This window comes from Haliotis rubra, unplaced genomic scaffold, assembly GCF_003918875.1.
Source record: "Haliotis rubra isolate DU_JTF1 unplaced genomic scaffold, ASM391887v1 Scf2091, whole genome shotgun sequence".
NCBI lineage: Eukaryota > Metazoa > Mollusca > Gastropoda > Lepetellida > Haliotidae > Haliotis > Haliotis rubra.
In genome coordinates this window covers 14,183-40,649 of record NW_025766105.1, presented here as the reverse complement: position 1 = coordinate 40,649, position 26,467 = coordinate 14,183, and the positions used below count along the sequence as shown (strand labels likewise).

Below are 26,467 nucleotides of genomic sequence, written 5' to 3'. Positions count from 1 at the left end.
GGTAATTTATATATTTGAAGGAAGATTAAGTGAGATGTCATCCAAAAGCAGACAATTTAGTAAAACCGTGTCACACACAGTTCCACATGATTTCAGCCCTCTGAGGAGGACAGCTGTACCGACAATGTCGGGTTTACATTGTATTCATTCCACGAAAGGAAAAATGAAAATGGATGCACACAATATTATGATACATATAAATCGTTGAATTCGTACTTGTATGACGCATGTTTTATGGATTGCATTGGGCACGTTTCGAAGAAATTGTAAGGGATCATTCTTATTTTCACTTTCTGTTTGTCACTATAAATCGTTCAAGCCAGCGAATTTAACACAAAGCATTTGCCGATCGACAAGGAAGGGAACGTTCTTGGTGTGTTGAAATACATATGCATTCTCTTTTGGAACATATAAGGCATGCCTTAAGAATACATGTTGTTGAGGAAAGGACTAAACGAAGGAATGATACTTTCTGTGTTTCAGAAGCTAAAACATAGAGGCAATGATTTCCTTTTACCACTACACGGACGGGCCGGGGAAAGACGCTATCGTCCGATAGAACCGAATACGCCAAAGTAATGGAGTTAAGGATGCCCGGTATGGGACAGTTGGGTCACAAATAAAAAAAATATATGCCTACATATTTTACCACACAATGCAGTAAACAAACATACTTTCTGTAAATCAAGCTAAACATGTTGTTTGTATGTTAGTTAAGGTCGCAATCAGCTACATGACGGCGATCTCTGAATGATCGGATCTGAACCAGATAACCCAGTGATTGACATCATGAACATCGATTTATGTAATTGGGATACGATGACATCCATCAAATAAGTCAACGAGCCTGACGACCCGATCTCATTAGTCGCCTGTTACGACAAGCTTCGGCTAATGAAGACCAATTTTAACCCGGTCAGTCAGTTGGTGTCGTTATACTGGTGATCAGCATGCCATCTGTACAGTTCTGATATCTTAATGTGTTACGTCTTGATACATGATGAGCAGTTGCACTGTATAGAAAACGTTTCATGTCATGTCAAACATTATTTTGGAAACATTTTAACATTTAATAACAGTCGGACAAGTATGAAGTTGTAGGAGAACATGGCGGATTCTTATAAACCTTTGAGCTTTTTGATTGCAAGTCATGTACATCTAAGAACGACATAGGTCATAAGATAACAAAGGTGGTATGTTATTACTCTTGTAGTTTTTACGTTATAAGTTGTTCACTGGTCACGAGGGGGGCATGGGTTGATGTACCCTTGATGTTTGTTTATATTCCCTGAGCCCGAAGGGTGTGGTGAACATAAAGAAACATTGAGGGTACATCAACCCATGGGCCCCGAGGGACCAGTGAACAACGTATTTATCTTACCGAACACCTTAATGTTAATTTTGAATTGTTTGAAGCACGGGTACAAATATTTTTGTAGCCATCGCTAGATTTTGCAGACAAAAAAACAGATTAGAGTTATCTCCCTTCCATCGATTTGCATTCGCAAAACATCGGTAATTTCCGTACATCATACGTGATTCAACGTAATTCGAGATAAAGAATTACTCCCACGAAGTACCAAATGAATTGCCATTGACAGCGGGGTACATTGAAACTAATAGAAGAGCGCTCAGCCAATCAGAAAACGACATTTATGTGTGAGGTAAGATAAGTACATACATATACTCTCTCCATCTTGGCATTCAGTAACCTGTTGAAGGAGTGAGCGGATACTCCAATACGTTGTGTTCCCCATGATAAAGAAGTTGACATCCATGCATTCCCTCTCGTATGCGTATAAATTCTACAAAACTCATGTCAAAGTCTATTATATAATCTCCCACACTTCGGTACACATTTGCAGTGTTGTTTAAGAAATACAGTTCGCTCTACCACCATGTATAGTGTAATAAAGCACACTTTCCCCGTGAACTACTATAGTTAAAGCACGAGGACGCCGAAAGTGTGCTTTATTACACTATACATGGTGGTAGAGCGAACTGTATTTCTTTTCTAAGATGCCAAATTTAATACTTTCTAAGAATAATTACGATTAATTTAAGGCAGAAAACAAACGACAGTGTCGGTGACCTAAATTAAGAATCCTCGCACAGGGCTAACTGGCGCGCTGTTCTATTGATGTGTCTGCCCCCCTACGTTAAGACGAACGTTACCAGAAGAAAACAGATGATAACAGTTTAATGACGGTTTACGTTCGGATTAAATATCTTCTCTGAATTATTTTAATTACATCTGTCATTAACGTAAACCATATGGGGCAATATGAACGTCGCATTTCTACTACCAACGTAAGTTTAGATCAGTACATCCAGATGAAGCTGAATAGTCAAGCGACATTCCACGATTGCATTGTGGGAATGTAAACATTGCAAACGTTACCGTGTCGCTGAAAACTTGTGAGTCGAATTGACACATTTTAACCGTCGTAAAACATAAACGTAATGTTTCCACCAGTGATGTTAGCTGCGTGAAGCAACTGCAAACCTAGAAACGGGATGCAACAGAGTAGTTTACTGTAGGAGGCCGTACGAGGCGATGACAACTGGCATATATCGTGACGTCGCTTACATTGTGATGTAATGTAAAATGGTTCGATTACGAGGTGGCACACTAGAATGGCGCAGTGACGGGATAACGTCATTCAATTGTTACGTCATCAAAAAAACTATACCTTTATTGAACATAGACATTTTTTCTGGGTTACATCTTCTTTTTATTCTCGAGTACAACGTTTCAGGGCTTGTTCTGGCCCTGAAACGTTGTACTCGAGAATAAAAAGAAAATGTAACCCAGAAAAATCTCTATGTTCATCAAATATCATCTTCTAAAATGCCAATCAAGCACCAATACCTTTATTGTCTAATAATGTATTTTCGATTGTTCTAACCGTTAGGCATCTTAGAAAATGTTTTACTCATTTCAGTGCTATTCTTTGTAGGTGTATACGGAACAACTGGGATAGTATCCTCACGCCTGGCACGCTGATGAAGGCATCGTGGGCAATCAGGGTGGACCTACTTAAGACCATGGTTACAGTAGTTCCGACAAATCGAGATATCTTGATTTACACTGCCGGTGATCTTCCACTTGGCGTTTACCAGGTCATCAAAGTTGAACAAGGAGCGAAGGAGAAAACCAGAATATTATTTACATAATTTAAAGTTTCATGTGTTAAAAATTTCATAAGAAGATTCCAAGCCACTGATGGCTGAGAACAGATGGCTATGTATTATGCTGGAATCAGGACATGTCGTCAATGATGAGAACACAACAGTCACCAGTGTGTCCCTTTCTGTCTTATTTTGTTGCTTCGATCTATTGTTGTTGTCTGTGTTGTATTATATATTTGATACACCGTGTCAATGTTTTGTGTATATTTAATGGTGCATCTGGATCGTAAACAATAGGAAACTGAAACAGTAGCAAAACAGATGTAATTATTGATCCAGTTACACAGTTTAACCGGAACTGGAACTATGCAAATTATCAAAACATGAGAATATCTAACTGAAAAACGGTATAGGGTATTTCATGTTAAAGTATTTGTATAAGTAACTGCTTTCATGTTTGATGTTCGGCATAATCTATACACCTGATATTTAGCATTTATGAAACATTGTTAAACGACATCGTGGTTACTGCCATTTAATGGTTTTAAATCATAGAAGGCAACCCCGATTTTTCCTCTACGTTGTGGAGCCTGTCGTGAACATCTGGCTGAAGGTTTTGAACCAAGATGACGAGGTGGGGGAAATAGGGTTAAGCTTTGTTCTCAAGATTATTGAGCTCATATAGGAGTGGTTACGTGCGTGCACTCACTGAGTTTGGTTTTACGCCGCTTTTAGCAATATTCCAGCAATATCACGGCGGGAGACACCAGAAATGGGCTTCACACATTCTGCCCATGTGGGGATTCGAACCCGGGTCTTCGGCGTGACGAGCCATTAGGCTACCCCACCGCCCACGTGCATGTTCGTTTGCATGTGTGTACGTACTTGCAATTGTCTTTGTATGTGTGTGTGCATGCATGTGTGTGTGTGTGGGGGGGGGGGGGATGAGCGCGTGTGTGTATGTGTGCGTTCGTGCGTGTGTATGCTGTTAACACTGACCCGGACTGATATATCCGTAGATGACTCATCTAATCCTACTGAGATACCATGCCACAGTTTACCCTGTCGTTACTTATTTGGGGCACTCAACACGGTATACATGACCATACAGACTTGTTATCCTCTTATTTGAAACTACATACTAGGATAAGAACAAGTTGTATCAATCTATTCTGGAGCTGCTCAAAGGCGCCAGTTAGTTTGACGTTGCCTCAACGGCACACCGGGATCGAACCATTGAAGTGCCTTTTTAAGCTTAGTTTGACGTTGCCAATCGAGCAAACGTTCAATCCACTAGACCATGAGGTGCTCGTCCACAAGGAATATTTTGGTGACTGGACCTGGGAAAGAGAAGGCTATCAATGATGAGTTGGAGATCTTATGTGCGCTTCCCGACATGATGTGTATTTCGCGCACGTGAGAAAGCTATCGATGATTTGGAGATATTACGTGCACTTCCCAACTTGATGACTTGTGTATTTCGCGCACGTGAAAGCATGATACAACCTTTATCAATGAAGTATGAACATATTCACGTTAAATTGATAATCGGATGATCACACGAAGTGTTTGACATCCTAAAGGCCTGTGATGTTGTAAGTATCACGGTACTTCAACTAACAACCGCTCTACACGCACCTATGTCTTTGTACTCACTTGTGTGTCAACCCGAATATTTACACATATTCGCATAGCAAACCGAAGGCCAATCTCCAAAGATATTGTTTATCTTACTTTGGCATCCTAAACCAGGATCGACCACTTCCTGTACTGGACATCATGTAACATTAGTTGTTTGATAGATACACTCTCTCTGTTACGTTATTGTCGATGTGCATTTTTGAGTTGTCATGGTCATTGAAGATGTTTATCAGCGTACTGCATTAACAAATCAGAACTGAAATCGAATAACTGCAGAGAATAATGGCACAGAGGTTTGCATGTTTATATTACAATGTCAGGTACGTGTATGCCATTCCGTTGTCATGACAATTTAGCTTGCATTGATAAACAACAAGTAAATTGAATTTGTACTGTTGAACAATGACTCTTTTGATGTACTGAACAAATGTGATGTTAATACATATCAAGGGTGTTTTCCAGTATATTGCGTGCAGGAGCAGCGATGTAAGTGGATATATTTTTGAGCACCTCCCACAAACACTATACATGGTCCACGTATCCCCACTAGTGACAATATCTTGTCCTCCAGCTGATACGAGTATTGCCCTTCGTGAGAGCTGTCAGTAGCAAGTTTAAGTTGGGTAATGGTTGATCCTCCTTTCCAAACACTTCGCCGATAATTATCTTCCACAATCGGCATGTAAACTGATATGACACAGTCAGTCTTAATTGCTCGACCGAAGGGTACATGCCGTGGATTGTATGTAAAGTAAAATGAACTCAACAGTGTAATACCATGTCTTATTTTGGAACGGGTGTTCAGTAGTGGAATTTCCTCAAGTCATGTGATCTAGCTGCTGATCACGTGGTACAGGTCAAGCTTTGGGACAAAATGGCGGCTGTCAACCGTGCCCTTGAGTGAGCCTCGTCAAGTTCAAAGTGCAATATCATCAATATGGGGTAAAACGATTGCGCTTATGGCACTTGTAATAGTGACTCACGTTTCTACCATAAACCACATATGGCAGATGTGTTTTTTTTATTAAATTCCAAAGCCCACATCAAAGCCCGAGATGTGTGACCGTTGGATCAGAGCGTGTTCCCGCGGTGGGGATTTCGGCCGTCACAGGATCACCCAAGATACTTACGTATGTTCCAAACACTTTGTTGGTGGACATGGTCCTACAGGCGAAAATCCTGGCCCTATACCAACTACCGCTAGAGGTGTGGAACTGAGAATCTTCAACACGAAGAAGTCAAGACCACCACTTAAGGCCGTGTGAGCTTGTCGCCAGAGAAGAAAAGAAGTCGTTCACAACTCCAGGTATGCATAGTTCCGATGCTGAATCAATTAACCAATCAATGGGAATGAAATGAATTAAAGTGAAAGAACACATAAACAAATAAATAAATTAACAAATAAATAACTAAATTTTAAATGATTTATAATAATTTATGATGTTCATAAAATATTAATTAATGATTTTTTTTTTGCAGGTACTCAATGCGGACATTGATAAGGAAAATGAAATAACTAAGGGTTCTGAAGAGCAAGATACGAATGTTGATAATGAAGGTATATCCATTGATTATATTACAGACAAAGCTTTTAAATGAAATGTTTAGTTAATGAAATCCGGTTGGGTTTTTAGCACTGTTTATTGTCTGAACAAGTTTGCAATTATGAAATTATAAGATGTTGTCTAGTGTTTGTTTTTGGACCATTTATCATATTCCCAGTTTTGTTTTTAACAAACATGTTTTATTTTGCAGATGTAAGAAAACAGGTTTCCTATTCTGATGCAGCTACTCAGACTGACATCTTGCATGATGATCTGGCCGGCTACAGTGATGATCAGCTCAAACAACCTAAACTTCTGTAGAGAAAACTATTCATGGGTGATATTCTCAGAAGTGACAGATCATGCAAATTCTACACAGGTAAATAATATATGTTTCAAATCTATATTAAAAACATGAATTTTATCTTTTATTTAGTGATAATATATTTTGCATGATATAGACCTTAATGTGTGTTTTAAAATAGTAATTTGATCAATGTTAAAAACTATTTCAGGTATTACATCCATCCAGCTTCTGTTGTTCCTGCACAGATTCCTACAGTCCAAAGCTGAGAGGTTAACACTGTGGAAAGGGGAAGAAACAACAGTATGTTTTGTTTATTGCTTTAATATTGCTTTTATTAATAACCACCTACATACTATCTATTGAAACATATACACTGAATGTTACTTAGTCACTGATCAATATGCCATTTGTTAACCCTTTCACAGGCAATGCTGTAAAGAGCATCGTTTTTCTTAATGGTCACTTGCAAATTATCATTGACTTCCTAGTACCAGCCACTGTGAAATACATTAATTAATGAACAGATCCACTTGACCATGTTAACCGATACATATTTACTTTTCAGGAGAATGCCAAAAATAAAGATGACCATCACCCCAGGGGACTTTCCACCTTCACAGCTTCCTTCCTAACACCTGTGCGCCTTTGACGTGGCCTGGATGTCGACCATTTGAGTGATCTGTTTGGCATATCATCATCGACAGTTAGCCGTTACTTCCGGACATACACTGAGTTTATATCAAGGGAGCTCAGTTTTGTTGTTAAGTGACTAATCAGACTGCAGGTTCAACTTCACCTCCCAAAGGCATTTAGATATTTCAAAAAGAATATTGCCATTATAGATTGTACATAATGTTTTGTACAGAAACCCTCATTGCCATCTGGTCAGAGAGTGACCTGGTCACAGTACAAACATCACAATACCTTCTAATAATGTCTGGTTGCTATTTCCCCAACAGGTGCATTTACTTACATCTCTCCACTGTGGTCTGGTTCAGTGTCAGATAGGCGCATTGTTAACGAATCAGGTTTCCTTGATAACTTAAACTATGGTGATGACATAATGGCTGACAGGGGTTTTTGGTTACGGATCTCTTAGCATTAAGTGGATGTACAATAAACATACCGCCTTCGCGCATGGTAAGCAGTTAAGCAAGGCAGCTGTTCAGAAAACGAGGAGAATAGCCCATGCTCGAATACATGTTGAAGGGGCAATTGGTCGCCTCAAGAACTTTAAATTTTTACAAGGTATTTTTCTACTGGAATGCAAGAAGCTTATTAATCAAAGTGAACAAGTTTGTGCTCAGTTATGCAATTTTGACAAACCACTTGTAAAGTAACTGTTGTTATAAGAATATTGCCATATTTATGACTTACATGATTCTGTTGTCATGAACATATTGAAATGTTTTGAGCTTTTTTTGAAGAGTTGTCTCCCATGTATTTACCATATATTTGGGATTACACTCTCTTAGTAAAGTACAGATTCTTGTACTTTGGTTGGGTTGAGTCCCATCTGGGATTCGAACCCACACTCTCAGAGTAGGCACCTAATCGTCAGCACACAAAGTCAGACGCCTATCCCTCTCAGCCACCATGACTTCCATGTATTGTTGAACATGACCTACTGTTATAAGTGTCAACTGATCTCAATGAAGTTTTATTAAAGTTTTTAAAAATAAAAAGATAACAAAGCCTTAATAAATTTCGTAATTGTATTTCATGTGAAATATTTGCTTCTCCTGAATGAAATATTATTTAACATGTCTCTAACCAACATGTCTAATAATTTATTATCAATAACACTAACATAGAATGTAATGATGCATTGATGATTAAGATGCAAGTGTGCTCGAACTAAGAAGAAAAGTGATCAGTGAATTCACACATGCTTAAATAATTCTGGAATAACATAATTCATATAGAAATAATTCAAGTTTTTCAAGTCCTCATTGAACTGAACAGGTATCACCAAAATTCCAGATCTTGTATAAAGTATAAGACCACACACAATGCTGTGATTGTAGGACATGCATTTCAATACCCTTGAAATCTCGTATGACCAGGGTTAGATTTGTCATATATTTCGTACATGCGTAAATGGTTGGAAATTGGTAAATATAGTGTTACATGATTAGCACTACTTTAACATGTATTTCAATGGTTCTGTAATGTAACTGTCACATAGGGTTCGTTAGCGCGTCCGAGCACGCCATAATGTACTGAGATAATTAGAAACACATGGTGATGTGATACCCATGACTGAACACCACTAATAACGTGCGTGTCTTTCTTGACATACACATGGTGTCTGTTTAAAAGGTTCAAATATCGGGTCTATGGGCCAGAGCGATGTGTGTGTGTGTGTGTGTGTGCGCGCGTGCGCGTGCGTGTGTGTGCGTGCGTGCGTGCGAGTGTGTGTGTGTGTGTGTGTGTGTGTGTGTGTGTGTGTGTGTGTGTGTGTGTGTGTGTGTGTGTGTGCGAGTGTGTGCGTGCGAGGGAGAGGGTGTGGCATGGGAAAAGGCCTAGGGTGGGGTGTTGGCGGTGGGTCGGTGTTGGGGTACTGATAAGTCTTTCTGACCAGTAGGTAATATCGTTTATACTTTTTCTAATGGAAATTACATAACAGTTTATATAACTGACCTTAGGTACACTTCTTATATATGCTATACAAGGAGACACTGCTAATTACAATAAAACACAGACAGATGTGTTCACGCAGACATGAACCGGTAGTTCCCTAATTTTAGTGCTCACTTGTGTGAGTTATCCGACTGATCATAACTGAACAAATTTCCTGATCTATACTTTCAAAAAGATGATTACAATGTATTAATGATTCCCGGTGTAAATTACTGTTGTAAATGTGTGAACATGCACATACTTGGTATGACCTCTTTTTGATTCGGAATACAGGTATTACGGACGCTTTCTCAAATTTCAGTTACCCGACGGAATATACTGTAGACATATTTTGTTTCCATCTCTTGGGTAGACTAGAGAAAATTGCAGTGATTGCAATTAGCTCATAATTTTCATAATAAACCTATTTTGTTTCCATCTCTTGGGTAGACTATAGAAAATTGTAGTGATTGCAACTAGCTCATAACTAAGCAGTTTCGATAATTATTGAAATCTTACAACCTGCCAGCATTTATGTTGCTCATGCGTTTTCTTCTTTGCTTTTGCTTTTTGCTGTCTAATTTGTTATACATTATGTAATTATGTTAATCATTTTGGTATCTCAATATCATGAAATATAATGTGTACTTATTATTCTATCAAAGTACCGAAACGTATTATCTGTATGCTTTACTGTTATTGGGTGAAACTGTTAAAAGTACCTTCGTACAGAATTTCCAGGAAATAGAAACTGAAAATTACTAGATAAATGGAAAACTAAATTGGATAAAGATCGCAAACAATCATTATTTATATTCCTCTTTTTAAATTATCAGTGTGCAGATCATGTCACTAACATAAAAACTGAAGGATATATGGGGACAAAACTGGGTTCAATCTTGAATGTATAATACATGTACCAATGTATAATCTTTAACAGTATCAAGGAATGATGCATGGGGTACGCTCGTGGTTAAAGCGTTCGCCTGTCAGGTCAAAAACCGGTGTTTGATTCCCGACATAAGCACATTAAGTCTGAAACTATATTATTTTGATATAAGGCAAAGATCTTAATTTCAATTGAAAAAAAGAGACGAAGTAATTTGGAAGATTCACAGACTAACAACATCTATATTGGGGCTACCTGTGCAGGAAGCATCTTCAATTATAAAATCACATTCCACAAACATCAGATAAAGGTTTAAATGACAAGCATATTTATTGGCATCTTGCCAAGCTCTGTCCTCTCTGAATGCAGTATAACCAGAGTGCTGTGGTCACTACCTCAGGTGGCCAAATTCAGCAATCCCATTACTTTACAGTATTTTCTTACAGACATATATATGGAAAATTAACTTTTACGGGTATGGAAAGAGTGGGGGGAAACACGTGCAAAGTATTAGTCAGCTGAGATTATCCTTCAAAAAGATCATATGTACAACAATCACTTATCATTATGTGCAACCAAAGCATTGCAAAAAGGCCATAGTTCCAGACAGCATAACATCACATTTGGCCGGGGTTCCAAATAATTTGACACCGAAAGCCTGTCAGTTAACGCAAAGGAAATAACCCTTGTGTTTTAAAATGATGCTTTAATCATAGTCACAATGAAGTGTAGGTTGCCATAGTCCCTGAACCACATTATTTTCCTTACTGCTTAGTCTGTCTCACAGTCCCTGAACCACATTATTTCCCTTACTGCCAAGCCCTCTCTGCAATGTTAAATGAAACAAGTCGAGATCTCCTCAGGTCCAGGCTCTGTTAACATCTGCAAGAAACCTAACTCTCTTTGGGTGTCGGGTTACAAAGTAAACATATCTAACTGTCATGGCTGGCCGGACTGAATCTCGTGTCTCCCTGGGGATCCTTTTCATTTTAAATAAGTTTGTTTGTCACTATCAAAATTATATATATTCAGACACTAAGCGTTGGTCTATGTATTTTCCAATATGATGGAAATACTAATACAATGACATGTATTTACCAAATAAAATTCTAAAGGAGCCATTCTTCAAGCAGTGACAACGCCATACATAGCTAGACTTGCTTAGATGATAGACTTCATATAAGGCATCATAGATATTTCACAAACCCTTAGCCTCATTAGCTTATTGCCTCACCACTTGCGAATTAAGCGTTGGCAGATGTAAATGTTACTGGAGATGTTGGTCCCGCCAGCTGTGGGTGTTTGGTATGGCACTCCATAACCCGAACCCTGCAGTGATTTTTGCTAGAGACGGAAGAGGAAAAATATCGTTCTGTGACTGTGATACAGACTGGGACAAGATATGGAAAACCAAAATTTGAACAACAAACCATTGTTTGGGTGTTTTAATTGCAAATATGATTCAAATAGCTTAACCTAGATTTCGATATCCTCCGAATGTACATTTGGTGGAAAATAAACATTCATCCCGAGACAAGGACGAATGTTTATATATAATTAAAAAATAGTAACAGCACTAGTATCCATTTTGTCTTTTGTCTTCTACCCGTCAGAACTAGATTAACAACTAGTCTCTGATATGAACATATTTTACAGCAAAAGGTCATAGTATAAAACAATATATAATATAATGAAAAAGAGCCCTGAGACTTTCTCCTGAAGCTGTGGAAATCTAGCCTTGCCACATTTTGTAGACTTGCGTGGGCTTGGTTATATTTGCTTCAGGGTCTGTATGACAGACGACGTCCCAACATACGCTCAGTCACATGCGTCTCCAGGTCACGGAGAATCAGTGCTCAGAGGCCCGTATTGCAATTTCGTGCGTTTGCCAGGCGCGTAGCAAGCCATATTTTTCGTGTAAGCCCTATGGGCTGCAAAGATTTATATTATAGGTGGTATTGAGGGCTTGCCCAACTTTCATTTTTTATGAGACTTGAAGATTTATCGTTTGACGTTTGATGATTTCAATGGCTTCAAAATATTGTCGAAATTGAAATGTGATTTCCTCATATACAAATATGTTTGGACATAGTTTACACATGTCTGCTGCATTGATACAATACCATACATCGAGTATTTGGTGTTTTTACTAAAATAAATGATAAACAAATGAAAAATAAACAACTCCATTTCAGTGACGATTCACATATAATCATGATTGTAACAAAACATCCTCATACATGTCGATGGAAAAACAATCATCACCGAAAGTTATGATGTGAAGAATAACCTGTTTACTGTACATGTAATGCTTTAATCAAAGAATACTGTAGTCAGTATGATTCAAAGAGTTATTTCCACTTTTTAAATGGAAAGTGTTTGTAGGTATTTTTGGCAAGAATTAGAAGACAAATTATTTTTTAGCAAAGATCATGTGTAAGCTCGAGCTGTTTTTTATAATGGTAGCTACGCCCCTGTTTGCATGTGTTGTTGACGCGCAATGGACGCCTTGTATCATAACTATTTGATTATGATTCACAAACACATGCCCATGATATGGTAGGAATCGTGCCAAGGATTAGCAGATATTTATCATGAAAACAGGTTTTTATGTAGGTGGCTTGAAACTCGCTTTTACAAAGGCCTATCACAATAGGCCAAAGGTTCGATCACAATACATTTCGTTTTACAGCTTCTCTTTTCTTAACATGCTCACGTCAAAACTGATTTAAATTCTAATCGCAGATTAAAGAATAACACAATAAATAGTATGCCAAATTATCGTTACCATGACAACCCTGTGAGAGTAATGCAGATGATACTGTCGGCCGTAAATTTTGATAAGCTGCTTCATCGCTATCAATAAACACTGGGTATCTATACAATTATATGTGTGACAAAGGCCATATGATAGATTGTATGGTCTCTGGTGTGATGGAGGAGAACTTGCGTCGCTAGTTTTCTCGATAATCTGAACACATGTATGTAGCGTGAAACCGGCAGATACCTTTAGAAAAAAGTGTTTGCCCTACCTGTAACAACCATGTCCCGTGTCTATTAAAGGGATGTAATGTGGGGATGAATGACATGTACTTTTATCTTGGCCCGTTTATGATGATACATACTGCGATCTTTCACAATTATCCCTCTGGCTATCAGATTGAGGGTACGTTTTAAACATAACCGGTATTTCTATTATTGTATTTATAAAGTCCTTCGAACGTTCTCCATATACGTCCGTCAGATACATCGCGCACTACCCTTTTCTCTTTTGGTCTTCTCCAACGACTTTTACAAGTTCAAAGAATCGTGGTCAAAGTAGAAAAGTCTTAAGACTATTCCCTACAATTCTGTAAATTACACATTGTACCCTACATGGGTAGAGCTTCCGTTCGGGGGAATATCAGAGTGAGTGAGTGAGTCGAACCCGGGTCTTCGGCGTGACGAGGGAACGCTTTAACCACTAGGCTACCCCGCCGCCCCGGGAATATCAGAAGGACAACGATACAGTTATTTCCAATGTTGTAGAAAGCACTCCACTTACTTAGGAAAACACTGAGATATTGTGTTCATGTCGGAATGATATTTTCAGCCCCTGTCAGATCTGAACTTGAACATGCGAGGTCTGCGTCTGTATCAGACTAAAGGCCTACAAGATGTTTAGCAACACTGGGGCGTAATAGCCATAGATCTTCTCCAAACAGGGGAATATATATCTTGTGAGAATGACTTCTCCGACAGGGAAATTTACAACAATGCGACATCACAATTACTTACGTGATATTTACTCGTAATCTGAGTTATGGATCGTCAATTTAAACAGGACAATATAGACGAATTTCACAAAAGGCACGAAGATCCAACATGCCTATGATATACTCAGAGAACGCACCCGCCTGTGCTATCCGGTCATAATCGCTACACGATAAAAGCAATTTTTCATTTCATGTCTCACAGAATATATAATTTGATATGGCATTGTTTGTTATCGTATACTTTTGCGTTAGTGAAACAAATGTGGACAACTTTAAGTTTATGTATAGCGTTATTTCAGCAAAGGCTGAGCGAATGGAGAAATAACATTGTTCAGGCACTGTGAGACTATTAAGGAAGGTCACGTGCAGTGCAATAATATTCCAATTATGTACTGCCACAAAATATTTTACAGTAGTGATGCGCGAGCTGAACAGACTTAAGAAATTACGAGTTGGTTCGTGTAACATATTTGGCTGTGCTCCAAGAGCGACAAAGTGCTATTCTATTGGGACAGCTAGGGACACTTGCGAGGACAAAGGGGCAACGCATCGCCCTTTGTTCACCACTGAACCTTTTAATCCCTCGAAACATGCACCTCACAAGATTTGCCAACACCACAGACAAGGCGTAACTGATACTGGTAGCAAGAGCGAGTGCAGCTTGATAAGGCGTGTGAACTTGCGTAATACTGCTTTCTTTGTCAGGCTCTTTTGGTGATAAGAATATTGAGGTCATGTGAACGTTGATTTCAAACGTACTAAAATGTGTGAAAATGAAATTACATGAACCAAGTAATTCACATGATGGAAACATATGATCATCTTGCTTGAGTACAGGTAAGATGAAGGTGTATAAACCGTTCATATACATACCCCTGAAATCCGGTATGATACATAAATATCTAAGGTGTGTAAATATTTGCAAATTTGAAAATTTACATGTGTTTCCCCACCTAAGTAAATTCACATGTTTCCAACCCGAGGAAACTTAGAACGAGATCGGAAATTTCAGCACCCATTGAAATTCAAAGGAATACATTGGAAATACTGTATGATCATGTATTTACTGGGGTATCTGTTTTGCAATTCATGTTTGGAAATCCCTGACAATCCGGTCAGGGCATACATGAACGAGGTGCATGTGCATACGAAAATGTACGATGAGCATATGTTTCAAAGGTATAGATTCATATGAAATATATGCCCGAAGTTAGGAAATATCTGAAAACATACGTAAATCAGGTCATGGCATGTATTTCCTACTGTATTTACGTTTATTTCAATGGTTTACTATCCGGCTTTTGGTCCTGTGTGAACTGGGCAGGATCGTGTTGAATAAAAATTACTTTATCTCACTGTGCTTAAATTCACAGTGATTAAGGAAATGAGTGCCCATTGTGTACAGAGCAATTGTATGGAATTCACATTTAGGACAACATATATTACTGCAAATACATTACTGTGTGTGGTAAACTAACAGTAGCCCTTAATGTGTGTGGTTGAATATATTTGACGCTCATATGTACAATGGCTGTATGCTATTTTGTAAGCCTCGTGATCACATATCTTCAAGGGCTGTCTGATGAGTTCTGAGCAGAAGTCGTTTCATGTGGACATTACATGGTACATCCATAAAAAAACCGACATAGCTTAGCAAATTGTTTGGTTGTGACAAATAAGTAAAATAAGCAGGAGTGTGTTACTTTTAGGTAACCGGCATTCTTAAGGAACATACAGTGATCAGATGCTTGCAGACAAAGGGCTTACTTAACACTGACACCCATACATAAAGATATAAGTACAACTTTGGGGAAGGGTGTCACTTCAAATGCCAGAAGTAAGGAGCAAAGTTTAAGAGTTGCAGAGATAGCTTTGAAGCTCTGTCCTAGACTCCCTGTGACGCCAGCAACACCAGAAATGGTCCCGAGAATCTGGTGTCTGGTGATGACCGACCAAGCGGTTCATTCCCCAGAAGAGGGGATATTCCATTGCACATTTAACTCTGGCAATGAAGAAAGTATCAGTTTTGGTTTTAATTTGATCACATATCAAATTAAGGAGATTTTTCTGGAATCGTTTAAAATTTTACCGAACTTTACACTGTCACAACTTAGCTAATGTCTTAGATGTTTGGAAATCGCAAACGTAACCTGCTACGTAATTATATTGACAGCGTATTGACAAAAAACAGCTTAAACCAGAAAAAAAGAAAGTTTTGTAGTGACTGCCTGACTGGTGTATTTGATAGGAAATGAATGGAATGACTCAATAACAAGGATGAGTTCTTCTCGGGATTGATCTACAACCAAACCCCACTTCACTTCCTTTCTGTACCAACATCAGAGGTGTCATGATGAACATGTAGTATCTTGTACCGCCATTAGAGCTCTCATGATGAACATGTAGTCCTTGTACCTACATCAGAGCTGTCATGATGAACATGTAGTATCTTGTACCACCATTAGAGCTGTCATGATGAACATGTAGTCCTTGTCCCAACATCAGAGCTATCATGATGAACATGTATTATCTTGTACCACCATTAGAGCTGTCATGATGAACATGTAGTCCTTGTACGAACATTAGAGGTGTCGTGATGAACGTGTAGTATCTTGTACCACCATTAGAGCTGTCATGATGAACATGTAGTCCTTGTACCAACATCAGAGCTGTCATGATGAACATGTAGTATCTTGTACCACCATTAGAGGTGTCATGATGAACATGTAGTCCTTGTACCAACATCAGAGCTGTCATGATGAACATGTAGTATCTTGTACCACCATTAGAGCTGTCATGATGAACATGTAGTATCTTGTACCACCATTAGAGCTGTCATGATGAACATGTAGTCCTTGTACGAATATTAGAGGTGTTATGATGAACGTGTAGTCCTTGTACGAACATTAGAGGTGTCGTGATGAACGTGTAGTCCTTCTACGAACATTAGAGGTGTCGTGATGAACGTGTAGTATCTTGTACCACCATTAGAGCTGTCATGATGAACATGTAGTATCATGTACCACCATTAGAGGTGTCGTGATGAACATGTAGTATCTTGTACGAACATTAGAGGTGTCGTGATGAACATGTAGTCCTTGTACGAACATAAGAGGTGTCGTGATGAACATGTAGTCCTTGTACGAACATTAGAGGTGTCGTGATGAACATGTAGTATCTTGTACCACCATTAGAGTTGTCATGATGAACATGTAGTCCTTGTACGAACATTAGAGGTGTCATGATGAACATGTAGTCCTTGTACGAACATTAGAGGTGTCATGATGAACGTGTAGTATCTTGTACCACCATTAGAGCTGTCATGATGAATATGTCGTATCTTGTACGAACATTAGAGGTGTCGTGATGAACATGTAGTCCTTGTACGCACTTTAGAGATGTCGTGATGAACATGTAGTCCTTGTACGAACATTAGAGGTGTCGTGATGAACATGTAGTCCTTGTACGAACATTAGAGCTGTCATGATGAACATGTAGTCCTTGTACGAACATTAGAGGTGTCGTGATGAACATGTAGTCCTTGTACGAACATTAGAGGTGTCGTGATGAACATGTATTATCTTGTACCACCATTAGAGCTGTCATGATGAACATGTAGTCCTTGTACGAACATTAGAGGTGTCGTGATGAATGTGCAGTCCTTGTACGAACATTAGAGGTGTCGTGATGAACGTGTAGTGTCTTGTACCACCATTAGAGGTGTCATGATGAACATGTAGTATCTTGTACAACCATTAGAGCTGTCATGATGAACATGTAGTCCTTGTACGAACATTAGAGGTGTCGTGATGAACATGTAGTCCTTGTACGAACATTAGAGGTGTCGTGATGAACATGTAGTATCTTGTACCACCATTAGAGCTGTCATGATGAACATGTAGTCCTTGTACGAACATTAGAGGTGTCGTGATGAACATGTAGTCCTTGTACGAACATTAGAGGTGTCGTGATGAACGTGTAGTATCTTGTACCACCATTAGAGCTGTCATGATGAATATGTAGTATCTTGTACGAACATTAGAGGTGTCGTGATGAACATGTAGTCCTTGTACGAACATTAGAGTTGTCATGATGAACATGTAGTCCTTGTACGAACATTAGAGGTGTCGTGATGAACATGTAGTCCTTGTACGAACATGAGAGTTGTCATGATGAACATGTAGTCCTTGTACGAACATTAGAGGTGTCGTGATGAACATGTAGTCCTTGTACGAACATTAGAGGTGTCGTGATGAACAGGTAGTCCTTGTACGAACATTAGAGGTGTCGTGATGAACATGTAGTATCTTGTACCACCATTAGAGCTGTCATGATGAACATGTAGTTTATTGTACCACCATTAGAGCTGTCATGATGAACATGTAGTCCTTGTACGAACATTAGAGGTGTCGTGATGAACATGTAGTCCTTGTACGAACATTAGAGGTGTCGTGATGATCGTGTAGTATCTTGTACCACCATTAGAGCTGTCATGATGAACATGTAGTCCTTGTACGAACATTAGAGGTGTCGTGATGAACATGTAGTCCTTGTACTAACATTAGAGGTGTCGTGATGAACGTGTAGTATCTTGTACCACCATTAGAGGTGTCATGATGAGCATGTAGTCCTTGTACGAACATTAAAGGTGTCGTGATGAATGTGAAGTATCTTGTACCAATATCAGAGCTGTCATGATGAACATGTAGTACCTTGTACCACCATTAGAGCTGTCATGATGAACATGTAGCATCATGTACTAACATGAGAGGTGTCATGATGAACATGTGGTATTGTGCACCAACGTGAGAAGTGGCATGATGAACATGTAGCATCAGGTACCAACATTAGAGGTGTCATGATGGACATGTAGTATTGTGTACCAACATTAGAGGTGTCATGATGAACATGTAGCATCATGTTCCAACCTTAGAAGTGTCATGATGAACATGTAGTACGTTGTACCAACATTAGAGGTGTCATGATGATCATGTAGTCCCTTGTACCAATATCAGAGGTGTCATGATGAACATGTAGTCCCTTGTACCCACATTAGAAGCGATGTGACATTAAACTACTTTGAAACTTTAGCGAAGATGTTGGTTTTCATGAAGTCACGGCAGGCATTGTATACCGTTATATGCAATACAGCTAAACAATCTCTATTTCTGTTCTCCTCCAAAATCCCTGTATATGAGTGTCCCGCTCCCGGCAAACATCCAATACAGACTAACTTTTATTTTATTGAAACTACCATATGAAGCACAGTTTCGGTCAGTATGGTATATTTATGAAGGAAGATTAAGTGAGAAGTCTTCCAAAAGCAGACAATTTAGTAAAATCTTATCACACACAGTGACAGAAGATCTCGCCCGTCTGAGAAGGACAGCTGTACCAACAATGTCAAGTTGACATTGTATTCATTCCACTAAAGGAAAAACGAAACTGGACGCACACAATCTCATGATACATACCGTATATAGCGTTGAATTCGGCCACGTCATCCTATTACATGTTGTGGGCGTGTACTTGTATGACTCATGTATTATGGATTGCATTGGGCGCGTTTCGTAGAAATTGTAAGGGATCATTCGTATTTCCACTTTCTGTTTGTCACCATACTTCGTTAAAGCCAGCGTCTTCAACACAAAGCATTTGCTGATCGACTAGGAAGGGTGTGTTGATATACATATGCATTTTCTTTTAGAATCTATGAAAAAAGCATTTTTTAGAATACATGACTTCAGTTGTGTTATTGTCTGTTGAGGAAATGAGTAATGAAGGATTGATATTTTCTGTGTTTCAGGAGCTAAGACATGGCAACCATTACCTTTTACCACTACACGAACGAGTCGGGGAAGGACGCTATCGTCAAAGGACAAACTAATACGTCGAAGTGATGATGGAGTTAAGGATGCCCTGTATGGGAAAGGTGGGTCACAAATAACAAAACTATGCCTACATATTTTACCACACAATCAGGTAAAGACACACATGTTCTGTAAATCAAGCTAAGCATCAGATTCAGATCCAGTTTACTCGGTAATTCTGGCCTTAAGGCCTACATTACAATTGTTGATGTTACAAAATACTAGGCAAGTCACGTGAACATATGGTTACATTCATGGTTACATTTATGGCTACGCAAAGAGAAATCATGTTTGAGATAAATTGCTACATACTGAACAATCATAATATTCTTAGAATTTAACCAATTTGAACGTGGATGTTTGTCTAATACAGTGTTTGAATGAAATGGCATATACTTCTTTCGCAAACTTAGATACTTGGTGGATACAAACATGGCATGGAACTCATCCTCTATAGAGCCTGTAGTACAATTAGAACAGATCAAATCATTTTTACATTCTGTAGAAATACCATGTTTACGTGGTTTACCATATTTACACAGAAATCATGAAAACCAATTCTTAATTTGCATAAAGCTCTTATCAATGATTTATCGTGAAAATTTAAGATATATGATTCTGGTTCTAGCACCGACTTATGAGAGGCATAATATTCTAAATATCTAGTACTAATGGACATAGACCACTCTTGAATGACGCTGTTTGAAAAGAGATATAAAACAGTCTTCATTGTCAACCCCTAGGGCAATCCATACATAGGAAAATCCAGTAGAAAAGGGTAATAGTCGAACATTAGACACCCAGTTAACTTTACCCATTTGATCTTGTGATTTCAAAAAAAGAGAACACTGTTTTGGGTACCTTTAGTAATGCATTTTTACCAACTTTAACCAATATTTAACTGCTCTTATTCTGCTGAACACAAACATATTACAGATCTACCAATTTCCCCGTATATAGCCTTATTAGAAGCAAATTTACCTAGATTTAGAAATTGTTTTAAAAATGTAGTTTGTACCTTTTCCATACGATGAAAATAAGTCAAAACCCAAATTTCTGATACATATAAAAGAACATGCATGTTGTTTGTGTGTCTGATAAGGTGGCAATCAACTACATGACGGCGATCTCTGAATAATCGGGTCTGAACCAGATAACCCAGTGATTGACATCATGAACATCGATTTATATAATTGGGATCCGGTTACAGCCATCAACTGTGCCATCGAGCCTGACGACCCGATCTCATTAGTCGCCTGTTACGACAGACCAATCAGTTGGTGTCGTTATACTGGTGACTAGCATGTCATCTGTACAGTTCTGATATCTTAATGTGTTACATCCTGCATGCTCACTTGTATGCCTATAAATTCTACAAACCCCATTCCAAAGTCACTTCTACTATGTTCTCTTTTGCTGTGTTGTAATGTTTACTAATTCCAGTGAAATTCTTTGTAGGTGTGTACGGAACAAGTCTGTCTCCTTCTGAAGGACGCAGGAAAATAGCCTGGAACAACTGGGATGGTATTGTCGACGTTACCAGGGGCATGATGATGAGGGCGTCATGGGCAATCAAGGTGGAGCTACCAAAGTCCAAGGTTCAAGAAGCTGAGTCAGAGCGAGACATCTTGATTTACACTGGCGGTGACCTTGTTCTTGTACCTGGCAATTACGAGGTCATCAAGGTTGCCTGAACAAGAAGAAAAACGCTATTTTGATAACGTAGTTTAAAGTTTCACCTATTCAAAATGTTACAAGAAGATTTGAAGCCATAGATGTGTGAGAACAGATGACTATGTATGCATGATGCTGAAATCAATGCAGACATTTATCAGTATTTGTCATTTTCTGTCTTATTTTGTCACTTCACTCAGCAGTAAACATTGATCTATCATTGTTGTCTGTGTTGCATTATTTATTTGAATCACCGTATCAATGTTTTGTATATACATGTATCTAAGGTGCATCTGTACCTTAAATCTGATCAGTAACACTGTTTGAACAACTGGAACTATACAAAGTACACAAACATGAGAATACTTTGTTCCAAAGGGTACATGATATCTGATGTTCTGTTTCGTATAAATGACTAATTTCCTGTTTGATGTGGTGCATAATCTACACCTGATATAATGTATATATGAAACAATGTTAAACTTCACCGTGTCTACTGCCATTTAATGGTTTAAATATGTGCCTCTCTCTCTCTCTCTCTCTCTCTCTCTCTCTCTCTCTCTCTCTCTCTCTCTCTCTCTCTCTCTCTCTCTCTCTCTCTCTCTCTCTCTCTCTCTCTCTCTCTCTCTCTCCCTCCCTCTCTCTCTCTCTCTCTCTCTCTCTCTCTCACACACACACACAGTATAATGGCCATTTCTTGTTTATCTTCTTAATTTGGAGCTTCAATGTGGATAAGAACAAGTTTATCACGTCAGTTAGTTTGACGTTGCCAGGGATCGAACCATTGAAGTGCCGCTCTCCAAGCAAACGTTCAATCCACTAGACCATGAGGTGCTCGTCGACAAGAAAAACTTGGTAACTGGACCTGACAAAGAGAAGGCTATCGATGAGTAGGAGATCTTACGTGCGCTTCCCGACATGATGTGTATTTCGCGTGAGAAGGCTATGAAACCGAAACATGAGTCTCATTAACCAATTCAGAGAATGCCCTATTTTTCAGCCGATCCGAATTTGTTTGTTTTTGTTTTAAACATATTTTATTCACAGAGAAAAGGATTAGGAACAAGTTCTCTCACTTAGAATACCCTCTCCTTATTCTAAGGAATATTCTCGTGTGAAAAGAGACACTACAAACAACTATGGTTACACTAAATTCCAATTCCTTGTTTCATAAGACAATGTTGTTTACAAATTTTATTTTTTTTCAGTGAAAAAATCTCGTATTTCTATATTTTATGTCGAGGTTTAGGCAGTATGTCGTTAACTAAGACGTCAAAGACTGCCCCTGTTTGAAGAGGTCGTACAATGATTCACAATTCATCTGGCTCACTGGTTACACCTGTTATGTGGTATTTGCGCTTATTGTGATTGATATAATATCAAGTCCGTTCCAGACCGTCAGACTTTTCTAGCGGTCAAGCCTCGTTTTGAGATTTCCACGATTTCCAGATTTCCGTTTGTCAGAGCACGCTGTACGATGTGTTTGCAAGGATTAGAAGGAGCGTAGTGTTGCAATATACAAGTGATTAGATGTGTCAAATGATACTGATTGATATTTATATATCCAGTTGAATGAGCTGGTCTCAACATTCTGGACTGGTTATTGTACTAAGTTGCGCAGTAGGACGGAACCGAGTCAGCAGTAAACGAGACTGTTGTGTAATCAATGTTTTGACTTGCGAAAACATGTTACAACCTCTTCCAATGAAGTTTGAAAATGTTCGCGTAAAATCGATAGTTTAAGAAGGTGTTATGGTGGAGACAATAACACCATGTGCATCTCCATACTGTCTCTTATCCAAAATGTTGGTACTCGGATGATTACACAGATATCCCATCCCAACTTGACGCAAGTAGGCAACAGTTGGAAGCAAGTGTTTTACACCATCAAGGCCTGTGATGTTGTGAGCCCGGGAGGAGAGAAGGAGAAAATACCGATACCAATAACATAATTCAAAGTTTCATAGATTCAAAAGTGTATAAGAAGATTCCACGCCACTGATGGGCGAGAACAGATGGCTATGTATAATGCTGAAAACAATGAAGAGAACACAGCAGTTATAAGAATGGTACTTTCTGTCTTTTTTTGTTACTTCGCTCAGCAGTAAACATTGATCTTTCATCGTTGTCTGTGTTGTATTATATATTTAATACACCGTGTCAATGTTTTGTGTGTATCTAATGGTGCATCTGAATCGTAAACAATAGGATGCTGAAACAGTAGCACAACAGATGTAAATATTGATCCAGTTACACTGTTTAACCGGAACTGGAACTATGCAAATTACCGAAAAATGATAATATCTACCTAAATAAAGGTACAGAGTATTTAATGTTAAAGTATTTGTATAAATGACTACTTTCATGTTTGAGGTTCTGCATAATCTTTTCCTAACCACAGGTGGTTACTGCGATTTAATGGTTTTAAATCATAGAAGGTAACCCCGATTATTCCTCGACGTTGTGGAGCCTGTCGTGAACATCTGACTGAGGTTTTTGAACCAAGATGACGAGGTGGGGTGAAATGACGTTAAGCTTTGTTCTCAAGATTATTGAGCACATATTAGTGTGTACGTGTGTTTATGTGTGTGCATGTCTATATCTTTCTCTCTGTGTGTGTGTGTGTGTGTGTGTGTGTGTGTGTGTGTGTGTGTGTGTGTGTGTGTGTGTGTGTGTGTGTGTGTGTGTGTGTGTGTGTGTTGTTAGTTCTAAACCGGACTGAGATATCAGTAGATTACTCATCTAACCCTACTGATATACCATGCCGTAGTTTGGACACGCCACTCACACTCAGCATACTGGCTTCGGTCACACCAATTCCTATTTATCCTCTTATTTGGAACTACAACTAGGATAAGAACAAGTTTATCAATCGTTTTACGTCAGTTGGTTTGATGGTGCCAGGGATCGAACCATTGAAGTGCCACTGTCCAAGCAGGCGTTCTATCCACTAGACCATGAGGGTGCTCGTCCACAAGGAATAAAATGACTGTGCTGGACCTAACAAAGAGAAGGCTATCGATGAGTTGGAGATCTTACGTGCGATTCCCGACACGATGCGTATTTCGCGCACGTCAGCAGGCTATCGATGATTTGGAGAAATTGTACGTGCGCTTCCCGATTTGATGAATTGTGTATTTCGCGCACGTTAGATGGCTAGCAAAAACATGTCACAACCTCTGTCAATGACGAGTGAAAATATTCACGTTAAATTGATAATTTCAGAACGTGTAATGATGTGCATCTCCATACAGTCTCTTATCCAAAATGTTGGTACTCTAATGAGCACACAGAGATCCCAACTTGACCGAAGTATAGTTTTAGTGCTTTACATCCTGTGTCATAACGACTTGGCCTGAGATTCTAACGATTGGATTGGATAACAGATGACCTCTCAATTAGGTCACGTTGTGACGGAACTACTTTTTCATTCATAACAACCACGTGAAATCATTCATTCTACAACTTATATGCATTGTGGGAATGTGAACATTGCGAACGTTGCCGTATCGCTGTTTAATTGTGAATCGAACTGAGACATTATATCCGTCGCAAAACATAAAGGCAATGTTTCCACCGGTGATGTTAGTTTACTGTACAAGGCTGTACGAGGCGATGACAACTGACGTGCATCGTGACGTCGGTTACAAAGGGAACAGACGAGAATGGCGTAGTGACGTCAATACAGTGTGATGTCATGCAAAAGTGACTACAGAACAATATTCTTCCGCAACCTTTTTATGAAACCGGTTTCGGATTGAAACCATAACAATAACAAAAATACGCTGTTTTGTCAATTTAATGCATGTAAGACGTGGGTAATAAATAAAATACTACACGAGGTCTCATAACATACGAATTATACGAATCAAGTGCTCTTCCTATGGTTTCTGACCGAGGTCAGAAACCATAGGAAGGTCACGAGTTTCGTGTAATTCGTATGTAATGAGACCGAGTGTAGTATTCTCTCTGTACGGCCTCCTACAGTAGAAACTACCGCGTTGCATCCCGTTTCTTGGTTTGCAGTTGCTTCACGCAGCTGACATCACTGGTGGAAACATTACGTTTATGTTTTACGACGGTTAAAATGTGTCAATTCGACTCACAAGTTTTCAGCGACACGGTAACGTTCGCAATGTTTACATTCCCACAATGCAATCGTGGAATGTCGCTTGACTACTCAGCTTCATCTGGATGTACTGATCTAAACTTACGTTGGTAGTAGAAATGCGACGTTCATATTGCCCCATATGGTATACGTTAATGACAGATGTAATTAAAATAATTCAGAGAAGATATTTAATCCGAACGTAAACCGTCATTAAACTGTTATCATTTGTTTTTTTGTGGTAACGTTCGTCTTAACGTAGGGGGGCAGACACATCAATAGAACAGCGCGCCAGTTAGCCCTGTGCGAGGATTCTTACTTCAGGTCACCGACACCGTTGTTTGTTTCCTGCCTTAAATTCATCGTAATTATCCTTAGACAGTATTAAATTTGGCATCTTAGAAAAGAAATACAGTTCGCTCTACCACCATGTATAGTGTAATAAAATACACTTTCGCCCTGAACTATTATAGTTAAAGCACGAGGACGCTTGCGTCCTCGTGCCACGCCCTTCCCATTCCGGTTTTTCTTAAGTATATTTTTGAGTTGCCATGGTGACTGAAGATGTTTATTAGCGTACTGCATTAACAAATCAGAACTGAAATCGAATAACTAATGGCACAGAGGTTTGCATGTTTACATTGAACTTTGGGTCCACAATCTCATGCCATTCCGTTGACATGACAATTTACCTTACGCTGATAAACAACATGTGAATGTAGGGTATTTTCCAGTATATTTCCTTCAGGGGCAGCGCTGTAAGTGGATATATTTTTCCACACCTCCCACAAACACTGTAGAGATGGTCCAAGTACCCCACTCGTGTGTAGGTGGCAACATCTTGTCCATCATGTTATACGTGTATTGCCCTTCGTGATAGTTGTCAGTAGCAAGTTTATGTTGGGAAATGGTTCACCGATTAACT

General features: G+C 39.0%; 1 protein-coding gene and 1 long non-coding RNA gene across 2 annotated transcripts; both read left to right on the top strand.

The window, feature by feature from the left end:
- Positions 1–309: 309 nt before the first annotated feature.
- LOC124276439 lies at positions 310–21,656 on the top strand (the record flags this gene model as incomplete). The annotated part of the gene is made up of 3 exons (XM_046712090.1): positions 310–373; positions 19,697–19,822; positions 21,219–21,656. Coding segments are annotated over 3 exons (426 nt in total), but the record flags the coding sequence as incomplete, so codon positions are not given.
- On the top strand, positions 6,567–7,372 carry LOC124276441. The gene is made up of 3 exons (XR_006898545.1): positions 6,567–6,696; positions 6,833–6,924; positions 7,190–7,372. It is a non-coding gene; the product is annotated as an uncharacterized LOC124276441 (long non-coding RNA).
- Positions 21,657–26,467: the final 4,811 nt, after the last annotated feature.